The sequence below is a fragment of the Monodon monoceros genome, unplaced genomic scaffold (assembly GCF_005190385.1).
Source record: "Monodon monoceros isolate NGI ecotype Baffin Bay Population unplaced genomic scaffold, NGI_Narwhal_1 Super_Scaffold_15, whole genome shotgun sequence".
NCBI lineage: Eukaryota > Metazoa > Chordata > Mammalia > Artiodactyla > Monodontidae > Monodon > Monodon monoceros.
The window spans coordinates 76,206,111-76,219,280 of NW_021703771.1; the positions used below are offsets into that span (position 1 = coordinate 76,206,111).

At 38.5% G+C, this 13,170-nt stretch overlaps 2 protein-coding genes across 6 annotated transcripts in view; one reads left to right on the top strand and one right to left on the bottom strand.

The window, feature by feature from the left end:
* Positions 1-13,170, top strand: part of OPRM1 (opioid receptor mu 1) — a 159,391-nt gene that overhangs the window by 118,861 nt on the left and 27,360 nt on the right. The window lies entirely within an intron of this gene.
* Positions 1-13,170, bottom strand: part of IPCEF1 (interaction protein for cytohesin exchange factors 1) — a 98,845-nt gene that overhangs the window by 37,109 nt on the left and 48,566 nt on the right. For all 5 annotated transcript variants that reach the window (XR_003793743.1, XM_029224168.1, XM_029224167.1 and 2 more), the window contains exons 6-8: positions 8,091-8,164; positions 6,582-6,653; positions 501-559 (exon numbers count right to left, since the gene is read on the bottom strand). Coding sequence is in view for 4 of the 5 variants with exons in the window: in XM_029224168.1 (XP_029080001.1) it covers positions 501-559; positions 6,582-6,653; positions 8,091-8,164 (205 nt within the window). In the remaining variant the exon portion in view is untranslated. The remainder of the gene's footprint in view (positions 1-500; positions 560-6,581; positions 6,654-8,090; positions 8,165-13,170) is intronic.

The following is a 13,170-nucleotide window of genomic DNA, read 5'->3' on the forward strand; positions in this document are numbered from 1 at the left end:
AATTAGACTCTTGTAGCTTTTGAACCCTGAAAGCTAAAGACTGAGCTAAAAATACAGCCTCTGTCCCAATCTGACATTCAGGCTCCTGGTACAAACTTAGGGTAATTAGTCTCAGCACACACCTGGTGGAAATACTAAAATATCAGAGAGGAAACAGTGGGCTGAAAGTTATCTGTCTCGAACATGACGAGATCATGTCTATGAGTAAGAATTCAGTAAGTGGGGCAATAAAACATTTGCATTGGCAATTGGTTGAGATCCCAGTGAAGCCTACAGCTGCTAATGTGTGGGTGAAGTGTGAAAAGCGTTCTTAGCCAGCATGGGAAGCTCTATTCCATGTTGGTGAGCCTGTGTGTCTATGTCTGTCTATACATATTTTCAGATAATTTTAAATAACAAAGTATGGTTCATTAGAACAAGACTACATAGAACATGACATTGTATTTTCACCCTATTCTACTATTCTTGCTAAATTTTCAGAAATTGAAAATAGAACATACCTTCATCCTTTGTAGTGGATTCAAGATGGATTATAGCTGATCCAAATTTGTTTAACCACCTAAAATTCGAATAGAAAATAAATGTTTAACCAGAGACACTGGTTCCCAACATATTCACCTTTACGCTAGACCCTAAAGGAAGGTCTTGTACCAGACTTTATAACAAAATTAAGTCATAGTGCTATGGTCAGTCTAAACATTTCTAGAAACAGCCTAAGTTTGTGGTATGGAAACCTAAGACCTCTGGTTTCACAATACTGTCCGTACTTAGGGCATTCTTTGTCAGGTAAGAAATGAGGTGGCCCATTATACAGCCAGTTAAAGTGGGCAACTACATTAGATATTCTAAATATACGAATAAATATACGTTTTGTAATTGTGTATTTGAAATTCTCGTCAACCATCAAAATGAATTTCTTAACTTGACCTTTAAAGTTCTATCTCTTTAATTCTTAAAATGTAAGCTTATTTCACACACACACACAAAATGAAGATGATCTATTTTTAAACCACAATCTTTATATCAATCAGTAAAAAGATCTGGCCAGAGCTTCACAGTTATTCCTAAGCTGGGGAAAATTTCAATTTCTTGAAAAATTTTATGTAAGGTAAAAATTGACAATGTCTCATCTTCCATTGATTTACCATTTATTGGCAATGAATTTCAACTACCCATCAATAATGAAAAAAGAATTAGACAAACCTTAAGGAACACAAACTTGGCTTATGACTTCAGGCCACTGTAGTTCCTTTTCAAGGGTTCAATTAGAAACTTATTTAAATACACAAAAGACACAAAACGTATCTATTTCATATGTTCCTAGCTATATAACCTTCTATTTAAAGGGAAAATATCATTTTGGGGTAGAGATAATCTAAGTGATTTATTTCCCACTTCTTTCTAGTTTTCTTTATTTTTAAAAAATATCCCATAATGTGTATTCATCTTGTTTTGAAACATAAGTAGCCTAAGTCAATCAATATCAACAAAATGATAATAATAATGCTATGCATTTATTGATTCACCTATATGGTTTATTTTTTCTAGTCCTGTAATTCCTGGTAAATTACCCAGCTACACCCCTACCATAGCACAAATATTGCACATTCCCAAGTCTGCAATTGTCAACAAATTAGGAACCCTTACCCAACCCTCATTTTGCCATGGTCTTGCTGTATTGATTATTTTTTAACAGGAAATATGTAATAAATTTTATTTTTAAAAATAAATAAAATAGAACTGCCTACAAGACGGAAGATGAGCTCCAGCCTCATTTAGAAAGTCCCCTTTTGCATCATGATAAACATGAGTCCTCATGGCCACTTAAAACTGGACCAATACCTGGGCCCAGATCATGCCATAGGAACTGAAAAATGCTCATCAAAACTCAGTAGAAAAATAAACAAAACTAAGAAACAGAAAATGACCAAAAAAGTACAAATGGCTCAGGCTCAGTAGTATTTTGGGAAATGCACAGGAAAATATTTTCCACCACTAGATTGGCAAAAATTTTAAATATTGCTGATTTCTATTAGATTTTAGGAAAAACATTCTCATCCTTTGTTGAGTCGACCATGAAAAACTGGAACAGCCAATATTAAGCAGGTAATTTGATGATACTATTCAAAACATAAATTTTCATCCCCTTCGCCCAATAATCCTAGTTATAAATATCTATCCTACAAAACACACCTTCATGTACATAAATAAATGTGGAAGAATATTAATTCAATAAGGCTTGCAAAGGCAAAAAGAAAAAACTGATACAATATAATTGTCCATTAACAGGAAAACAGATAAAGTATGGTACCAATTCCAAAAGTACCATGTTATTAAGAAGCTAATAAAAAGACTGAGATGGGGTGGGGGGCCTTGTAATGGCCTGGAAAAATCCTAACATACTATTAAGTGAAAAAAGCAAGTACAAAACAAAGTGTTTATCCTGATTCAATGTGCTTCTAAAACTATATATTTGCATATGTATTATACAAGACTTGGTATGCAAAGAAAAGCCTCAGAAAGGACATAGTCATATTGTGAAAAGTGGCTTTATCTTAGGGAAAGAAGTAGAACGGGAAGGTAAAGTTGGGGGAATGGGAAGGTTTTCACTTTACATACTTCTGTATTACATGATTCTTTACAAGAATATGTTTTATGCATTACTCGACTAAAAGAAACACTTAAAAGTACATTTCTAAAAACTGATCAGGTAAAGCACAATGAATTTAATGGCTCACTAATTCCTAGTTTATTCCTGATTTCATAATTGTATAAGCTGACCCTGCCCACAAAACAATCATCTCAAAGTGAAATAGACAAACTTCTTTTTTTTAACATAACAAGACAAAAAAATAGATGAATTGAGAATGCCTGAAATAAGAAAAGACGTTTCTAAGTTCCTTTCCAGATATAGCAGAAGAGTATTGAACAGTAAAGCAGATTCCTCTCAGCCCTTACCCAAAACTCATATACCTTTAATTGCCACCATCAGTTACCTGCTGGGAAAAACTAGTGATTGTTCAGAATCTTGTTTGTTTTCTTTCTAGAACCCACGGGGTTGGAGTACCTCCTTTGCTAAGCACTTTTTTTAAAAAACATCCAGGCAGTAGTAAACTTTCTATTTGTGTCTAAATAGATGGATGCACAAAAAGACATATTTACATAAAAGAAGATGACAGATGTTTCCTGGGAGTTTGTTGTATGTTAACTGGATGAGAATGTGTGTGTTGAAGAAGCACAAGTGTTAAGAAACTGATGTAGAAATGACATTTTTCCCACAAACACCGTCTGAGAAAGGCAGCTACCACCAGTCTTTGTTTAGAAACCAACCCTTTCATTACCTTTAATTACTCACCCCTATACTTGTAAGTTGAGGGTCCCTGCAGAACACACAGTGCTTCTATTAAAGTTAACTACCTTTTCCTTCATCATCACTGAGAGAAACGTCACCACCCAAAAAGGCAGTTTCCCAAGGAGGCAAAATTCTGAAACAGGATCCATCTCTCCAAATTCTACTCCCTCCTTCCCTAGCACCTCTGCATCTCACTAAGAAATACCCAGATGCACTCCGTCCTAGCTTAAACAGACCTCATCAGTAAGAAAGGAAGCTCTTCAGGGGCTACTGCAGAATAAAGCTTTAGGGCTTCCCTGGTGGCGCAGTGGTTCAGAATCTGCCTGCTAATGCAGGGGACAAGGGTTCGAGCCCTGGTCTGGGAGAATCCCACGTGCTGCAGAGCAACTAGGCCCGTGAGCCACAACTACTGAGCCTGCACGACTGGAGCCTGGGTTCCGCAACAAGAGGCCGTGATAGTGAGAGGCCCACGCACAGCGATGAAGAGCGGCCCCCGCTTGCCGCAACTAGAGAAAGCCCACACACAGAAACGAAGACCCAACACAGCCAAAAATAAAAATTAATTAATTAAAAAAAAAAAAGCTTTAAACCCTCCCCCCACCCCCGCGCCTACTCTTGTGGGAGAAGTTAACTTTCGGGATTCTGCATTGTTGGCTATTAGAAAAACCATCTTCAGAATAATAAAGCTTAATAATGACATTATAAATGAAAAATTATGATACATTAATTGTGATACATTCAGGCACAGACAAAATGGGCCATTTATTTATGAGTAGCCAGACGGACAATTTTTGAGTATAAAGGTCACTGAGAGATTCAAATATATGGGTCATGACACCTCACATTCAAATTTCAATTTTACATCTTGTTTGTAAGCTGGAAAGATAAACAAATACTAAAATAATTTCAAGTAAAATTAACAGATCTTCACAGCATAGATAGGCCATGAGATCTTGGCTTTCATAACTATAAAAGGCTTTGGTTTAACAGTCAAATAGGCAGAGTGTGTAGCTAATAATCATGCAACTGTACTTGCCATTAGATAGAGCTCTGCAAAGGGAGTATGTTGAAAAGTGAAGATAAATGGACCAGAAATGTAAACAAAAACTGGAGGACTGGGTGGGCAGGGAGCTAAATAACTCTGATGTGTGATTTAGAAAGCACATCTGCCTGAAACAGAGCTGACTCAGATAATCTTGTAAGGGTCTCACACTTTTACTGGCTTAAAATGTGTTTCACCGTGTAGGTAGAGAAATTCTCTCGGTAACAAAACCCTTCGCAGTCATTGTTTTTCTGGTAAACTCAGTCTTACTCTGCCCTTGTTGGAGAGAACAGAACGACTTTGAAAGAACCAGTCACAGGATGGGAAGGATGTGGACCGGAAGAAAGTTGGAGATACAAGAAGCTGTTTGGGAGAAGCCAGGCACCAAGGGAGCCTATGGGGGTGGGGAGAGGTTGCTGACGGGCAGCCCTGTTTCATCACCATTAAAGCTTAGAAAGAACCACTTGGGATTGATGGATGGCTCGGCTCCGGACTGGCACTCACTACTATATGATTCCAAGGACCGCTGGGCAAGACATTAAGCTTTCCACGCACCTAGACCTTGCTAGTCAATAGGACTTAGCGTTACCAACGCAAATAAAAAGAGAAATAAAGAGCTTTGACTGAGAAGTTTTTATCTCCTCCTTTTGTGTATCTGCTCTTATTTTTCTCAGATGCTTGAGAAAGCTGGTGGGGGGTGGGGGGGAAGTTAAAAGTCAAAAGGAGGATAGAAACAACTTCTTTCCTTGTCCAAGTAAATTAAAGACTTGTTTGGAAGACGCCGTTGTCAGTAACTTGCTTTGTCATTTCTAACGCAGGGTTCTCTAACTTTCTCTGGTAAAGAGCAATTCTGCCCTCATCTAAAGGTTTGTGGTGGTGAGATAAACGCAGGGAACAGATGAGAATGTTTCTAGGGAGAAAAGGCTTCCCTGGGGATATGGTGTAAGGCATTCTGTGTGTGTGTGTGTGTGTGTGTGTGTGTGTGTGTGTGTGTGTGTGTACTCCTGCTCATACATGTTTAGTAAAAAGCAGCTTTTTTTTCCTTTACATTTCTAAAGCAAGAGGCCAAAGAGAAATTACAGAGAACAGATAGATAAGAAAATCATTATGTCTAAATAAATTAATATGAGGGGTGGGATAAGGAGGATGAGAGGGAGGCTCAGGAGGGAGGGGATATGGGGACACGTGTGTGCACATGGCTGATTCGCTTTGCTGTACAACAGACACTAACATGGTATTGTGATGCAATTATACTCCAATAAGGATCTATTAAAAGATAAACTGATTAATTAATTAATAGATATAAATATATAATTAAATATAAAAATATAAATAGATTAAACGATAAGCTCTGTGAATGGAGGGATTATGTCTATATTTTTCAGGTCTAGAGCCTGGGATCTGCTGCAAGGAAGTGCATAATAGTTATTCCATACATATATTTTTTTTCATACATATATTTTTAATTAATTAAGTGAAAGTAATAAGAAACACTGAATTCTGAGACTAGGACTTAAATAGAATGCCCTCTGATGCCTCAAGCACCTTAAATATATAGAGCCTCATCCAAATAAGAGCCACTGCGATCACACTGTAATCTAAACCAGCAGGGGATGTCGCAAGACGAGTAATACGCTACCAGTGTATTCCACTTACTTAAACTGAGCAAACAGGAAATGGAGTTAGGGATATGTATTTATATTAGAGGTACTCTAAACAAAGATGTTTTGCAAAATTTGGGGATAGAACATGGAGAGATGATAACCATGAATCATCATGATAATCACACAGCACCTATGAAATGTTGCAGAGATATTTTTCGCGTAGAATTCTGAAAGCTGTGAGATCGGTTACACAATTCTTTCAAGCCTTTCTCCCTGTGATGCTGATTCTCATATTAACATTTTCTTATAATGTCTTCTATTCCTTTCTCAACTTAGTGGTTCCCTCAGAAGAATCTTACTACTTCTTCCTAAAATAGCCATTTTGATCTGTGTAGCTCTCCAAAATGCTTCTAAATACTAGAAAAGAAAGCAAGAAGACTTTATAACTGCTAAGGAGATTAATCCTTAAAGCAGCAGAAATAAAAACATAATAATTGATATGCACATGTGCTTAAAATTCAGACACCTGACCAAAGTAATCTATTCCCATAAAGATTGGATTTAGTGATGTTTCTCTACTTACAGGTTCATTTCCTGCACATTCTCAGCTGCAAAATAAAAGGTCTTGATCTGTGGATGGCTGATCTTAAAAGCACTTGAAGGGGGAAAAGCACAGACACATAAGAAATTAGAAGTTAGTGTAGTCAACAATGTAGTCAAAAGTAAAACAGTCAAATATAAGTATGGTAAGTTCATCTGCTTTCTTTGTTAATTTACAAAAACAGAAGTTTTAGTTATGTTAAATACCCATTGTCTAATCTCTATTTTATGTAGAGAGCAGAGGGGTAATTCATCATGTCAGGACATCCAGACCAGGACTGAGTCGTGGCTGATCAATAGTTTCTATTTAAAACATATGGATATATTCTTTTATTTTCATTTGCTGTTTTGCTATAAATAGACAATAAATTAAAATATAAAGTGATAGATGTATCACTTCAAAATACTCAGATCAATTCCTTCAAGCAAAGTATTCATTCAAATTCAATCAAGCATATACAATAATTGTATTTACAGAAAAACAATCAAGCATAAAACTTCTACACTGTGAAAACACATCAAAAACTTTATCCAAGCTATTCTCTATAAGTAAAGGAAAAATATAAGGCAGATTTTTCGTTTAAAAGAAAAGTATAGAACATTGAAGATAACAGAGTATTTCCCTTTTACCATCTAGACAGGAAGTCCTGCTGTATGGGCCAGAGATTTTGTAAATGACCAGTGTGGTCAAAACCACAGCCTCGTGTATCACTAAAGATAGGAAGCTATATCAGAATGGCAAAGACCTAAAGCCAACACCAGTTTATTCATTAAAACTAAATTAATCAATTTTTGCCACTAGGAACACAGGTCAACAGGGAACTGCCCCACGCTAATAAAACAGGAAAAGATGTCAAAAGCAGAATAAAGAATAAGTGAAAGGTGAAGAGGACTCATATGCAAAATGCAGCTGGATCCTATCATGGGAAGAGCACTTCACTGGGAGTCTGGATAGCTGGTCTAGAGTCATGGGCTGGTGACTCTTGGTTCCTGTCCGCTCTCAAATCTTTTGGACTTCAGTTATATCAGGGGGCTAATCCACAAGTCTAAGACATCTCAGAGAATTCAATTTTCAAGGATGTTACTGACAATTTCATGAACTAAGAAAAAGAAACTGGTTTTGTATCATATCTGCAGCTCTGGTGACTCCTATGTAGTCATTCTCTTTACAAGGACACAGCCTTGACATCTCGTCACCCTGCCAGTCCTGGATGGCAGCTTGCTTTTCACTGGATCACAGACACCATCATTAACAGCATGCCCTGCCAGGGCTCCGTGCGGTTTTAAAATCCATCTGCTCCACAAAATGAAATTCCAGAAAACAAGAGGTTAAAAGCTTCTATTATTGTTTGGGGTTCCAACCCATAAAGTCAAAATTCTCAGGCATTTGAAGTCACCATCATTAACTTCCAAATCACCTTATCACCTGAGGAACATTATAAAGAGATGTTATCCTGGCTCCATATTTTGTGGAAAATGATAGACAACTTACTGCTTTTTCTTGCATTCAGATGCTCTCTCTACAGTGAAATCAGGCAGGTTGATAAATCCATCAGCTTTCTCTGCCTGAAACAGATACATACACAAATATGAATAAAAGTGTCCATCTTAGCAGTTCACTTATTGGGATCATATATGTTGAATAGAGATAGAGTAAGTGAAATGGAGGTTTGTCAAAAGATACCCCTCTGGGCTTCCCTGGTGGCACAGTGGTTGAGAGTCCGCCTGCCGATGCAGGGGACGCAGGTTCGTGCCCCGGTCCGGGAAGATCCCACATGCTGCGGAGCGGCTAGGCCCGTGAGCCATGGCCGCTGAGCCTAAGCGTCCGGAACCTGTGCTCCGCAACGGGAGAGGCCACAGCAGTGAGAGGCCCGCGTACCACGAAAAAAAAAAAAAAGATACCCCTCTGAATCAGCATTGGACTTATCCTAGATACATATTTTTAAGAGGAGTTAATATTCCTCTGATAAATCATCCAGAATCTTTCCCTGAGAAGTAACATGGCACAGTTTAGGGACAGCCAATGTGTGGCACAAGTAGAACCTGCCCGACCCCTTTTTGTCTTCCTAGAAAACATCAGAGCTCACCTATCAGAGCTCCACTTCCTGCTATCCTCAGCATCTTTCTCATCCTACTTCTCTCACAAGCCACAAGCACATAAGAAGGAACCTAATTAGTACGCTATTATATGGTGAGCAGAGGCCTGACTTTGGAGTTAGTAAATTGAGGTTCATATCATGGATCTACCACCTACTGGTTGTAATAGGACTTAAGTGAGCTCAGACAAATAAAACACTTAACAGATACTGAACAAACATTTTTTCCTCTCCCAAGTCTTTAGGAAGTTCCTTGGGGGTTAAATCACAGAGCCATGTCTTGGAAAATCTCAGTTCCATAATCAATTCCCAGGAGTTTTTTCTATAAAGGAAAGACAGCAGAGGAAAATGACACTTTTAAGGATGTAGAATGAATGCCACTTTAAAACACCAAGAATTTTACAGGAAATGTAATCATTGTTCCACCTCTAAAAATGTCTTAATCTTTACTTTATGAATAAAATTTAACTGAACCATAGGAGGCTAGATTGCTTATCATAGACAGAACTCAAATCTTCCATCTACACTGGTGTCTCTGAATGGAGAATTACAATCCACAAGATTAAACATAAAAGAGTCAGTTATTGGGAGATGAGTAAAAATTGGTTTTAAAAATACAATCTTAATTTTTAGAGTCAGATAGCTATGAAATCAGCACCATGGGTGCTCTTCATCTGTGTTTCTTTCCCTTATCACCAAATAGGGTGCAGCTTGCACTCTTTCTTCAGAAATATTAAACTGTGAAACTTCCAACCTTAGCCCTGTCCTGTCTTCTCTCTCCTGCACGAGTCAACTTATCCAAACTCTTCACCTGAAGTGCTTTCTTCTTATGAAACTCAAAACTCAATTCGAAAGGGCACTTCCTTCTTTAAAAATTATACATGTTTTTTTCACTCAACTTATCTCTCTTTTGATGTGTTAGTTAATTACTGAATGGTGGTTTCACCAATCCTATCTCAAAGAGAATGTAAAGAACTTGAAAAGAGACTGGGTACATCAACTTTTTCTACAATGCACAGTGCTTCTTGTGAACCCTCAGTTAGCATTATATAAAAGTATAGTGTTTAGGGCTTCCCTGGTGGCACAGTGGCTGGGAGTCCACCGGCTGATGCAGGGGACACGGGTTCATTCCCCAGTCTGGGAGGATCCCACATGCCGCGGAGCGGCTAGGCCCGTGAGCCATGGCCGCTGAGCCTATGCTCCGCAAAGGGAGAGACCACAACAGTGAGAGGCCCACGTACTGCAAAAAAAAAAAAGTATAGTGTTTAAAATTTATTTTATTGAAGTATGGTTGATTTACAATGTTGTGTTGATTTCTGCTATACAGCAAAGTGATTCAGTTATACATATATATTGATACCCTCTTTTTCACATGCTTTTCCATTATTGTTTATCACAGGATATTGAATATAGTTCCCTGTGCTCTACAGTAGGATCTTGTTGTTTATCCATTCTACAGATAATAGTTTGCATCTGCCAATCCCAAACTCCCAAGCCATCCCTCCCCCACCCACACTAAAAGTATAGTTTTAAAAAACGATGTTAGGCTCCAGCAATTTCTCTTTTAGATATATACTCAAAAGAAGTGAAAACAGGTACTCAAATAAATACATGTACATGCGTGTTCATAGCAGTATTATTCACAATAGTCAAAAGGTGGAAACAGTCCAAGTGCCCATCAACAGAGGAACAGATAAAAAAATGGTGGTCTATCCATACAATGGAATGTTATTCAGCCATAAAAACAAATGAAGTACTGATACATACTCTAATGTGGAGGAACCTCAAGAACATTATGCAAAGGGAAAGAAGCTAGACACAAAACATCACATATTGCATGCTTCATTTACATGAAATATCCAGAATAGGTAAGTTTATAGACAGAACACAGATTAGTGGCTGCCAGGGGCTGGGGTGGGGGTAGGGAATAGGGAGCCACTGCTTAAAGGGTATGGGTTTTCCTTTGGGTTGATGAAAATGCTTTGGAACTAGACAGAGGTAGTGGTTGCACAATACTGTGAGTGTACTAAATACCACGGAATTGTTCATTAAGGGATGGACAATCTCATGTAAATCTCACCTTGATTAAAACAACCCTATGATAGGCTAGGGTATTTTAGTGTAAATTCCTGCAATTATTTTAGAAAGAGTAAAACAATTTATATTCATCATTTGTTTCTACTTCCTCCCCTCATTCATTTCTATGCCCACAATTCCACAGAAGGGGTAGTTACCATGAACCCCAGTGATTTTCATGCTGCTAAATCCCACTACCCTCTTTAGCCCTCATTTAATTGAAGTCTAGGAACAGACACTCCAGCCCACTTCCTCCCTCTTGAAATGCCTCTTAACAACACATCCTGCTTCCCCCTTTCTCCTCTAACTACTCCTTGCTTTCTTTCATAGGGTCTTCTTCCCCATCTGTTTCTTAAATGTCAGTATTTCCCAGATATCTAACCACAGACCTACTCTCTTCTCATTCCAGTACTCTCCACAGGGAATCATACACACACCCATGACTGCATGTATAACCATTGTACACACATATCCAAAACCTATACTTCAAAATACTTCATTTCAATCCTGGTGCTTCTGTCCCAAGATACAACTGCCTAGTGTACCTATTCAATGGGTGTTCCACAGACCCAATATTTGTGCCCCCCCATCCCAAATTCATATGTTGAAGCCCTAAACCCTAAAGTGATGGTATTTGGAGGTGGGACCTTTGGGAGGTAATTTGGTTTATTAATTTATTTTACTTTTGCTGTGTTGGGTCTTCATTTCTGTGTCAAGGCTTTCTCTAGCTGTGGCAAGCGGGGGCCACTCTTCATCACGGTGCAAGGGCCTCTCACTATCGCGGCCTCTCTTGTTGCGGAGCACAGGCTCCAGACGCGCAGGCTCAGCAGTCATGGTTTATGGGCCTAGATGATCCGCATGTGGGATCTTCCCAGACCAGGGCTCAAACCCGTGTCCCCTGCATAAGCAGGCAGATTCTCAACCACTGCGCCACCAGGGAAGCCTGGTAATTAGGTGTAGATGAAGTCATAAGGGTGAAGCCCTTACTAATCCTACGATGGGATTAGTGCCTTTATAAGAAGAGGAAGAGACCAGTGGTTCCCCCTCTTCTCCCTACTCCTCCTCCATCTAAGGATATGGCAAGAAAGCAGCTGTCTGCCAACCAGAAAGAATCCCCTCAGCAGACATGGAATCTGCCAGAACTTGATCTTGGACATCCCAGCCTCCAGAACTGGAAGGAACAAATAGTTGTTGTTGGAGGCACCCAGACTATGGTATTTTGTTATGTGACAGCACAAACTAAAACTCTCCCTAAGAGTGGAAAATCCAAAACCAAACTCATCATTTTACTCCATGAAATGCCTGCTCCTCTTTGTCCTGTGCTCTCCTCTTCAGTGAAAGATACCACTTTCTATCCAGGTGTCCAAGAATAAAAGGAAATATGGAAGACACCTTTGATGCTTCAATCTCCTTCTCAGCTTCTGTGCAAATAACCACTAAGTTGTATCATTGCTGCATCTGCCACAGCTCTTTAATGCATCCCTTATCCACCACCTCCTTCAGACCACCATTAACATTCACCTGAATTACTGTAAAAGTCTTCTAAACCATTATCCCTCTCTCTAGTTCTGTCCTTTCCTCTGATTTAGTGTCCAAATCACAATCACAGCAAATCTTCACTCCATGAACTTCTTTCATTAAAATCCTGTACGGTTCCCAACTGCTCTTAGACAAAGTCTAAGTGCTTTAGCAGAGTATAAAAGGTGCTTCATGATCAAGCCCTGCTTAATAACACAATTTCATTTCCTCCAGGGTCCCTACCCCTTATTCAACCAAAATAAACAAAAGAATTAAAACACAGAGAAAAATACTTCCATTGAGCTGAATTACAATTAACACCCAATTTATAGCATTATTAGTCTCTAGACAATTTTTTTTCAGTACAAGAAGCCCATATTAAATGATAACAACACAAAAGCCAATCAACAAAAAACTAAATACAGATATATGTAGAAGATAAATTGTAAGTCTTCATCTGGGTGGATTCCTTTCCTGCAAAACAGAGATGGCTGAGATTCCTTCAAACAAGGGCCAAAATGAATATGGGTAAAAGATGCTTTAGGATTTCCCCAGTAATGTTTCCTTTATGAGCAAAGGTATTTTTCATTGTACCTAAGACATTCAAGGTGTATTCAAAATCACAACTGTGTCAAAAATTGTCTTTGCTTATTTGACTTGCAAAAAGTGCCTCAAAAATGACAATCACAGTGGGAAAATCCTAAGGAAATGACAGTTTTCTCCTCTTCTTCCTCCTTTCCCTCCTCCACCCCCTCAGATTCCTTGTTCCTTATTGTATTAATTAAATAACTTTCTCAAATGGAATCCTTTCTCTTCAATCATTCCTAAATTTCTGAAAAGTTACTTGAAATTTCTGCATCGGTACCTGCAATTTTTTCTCTG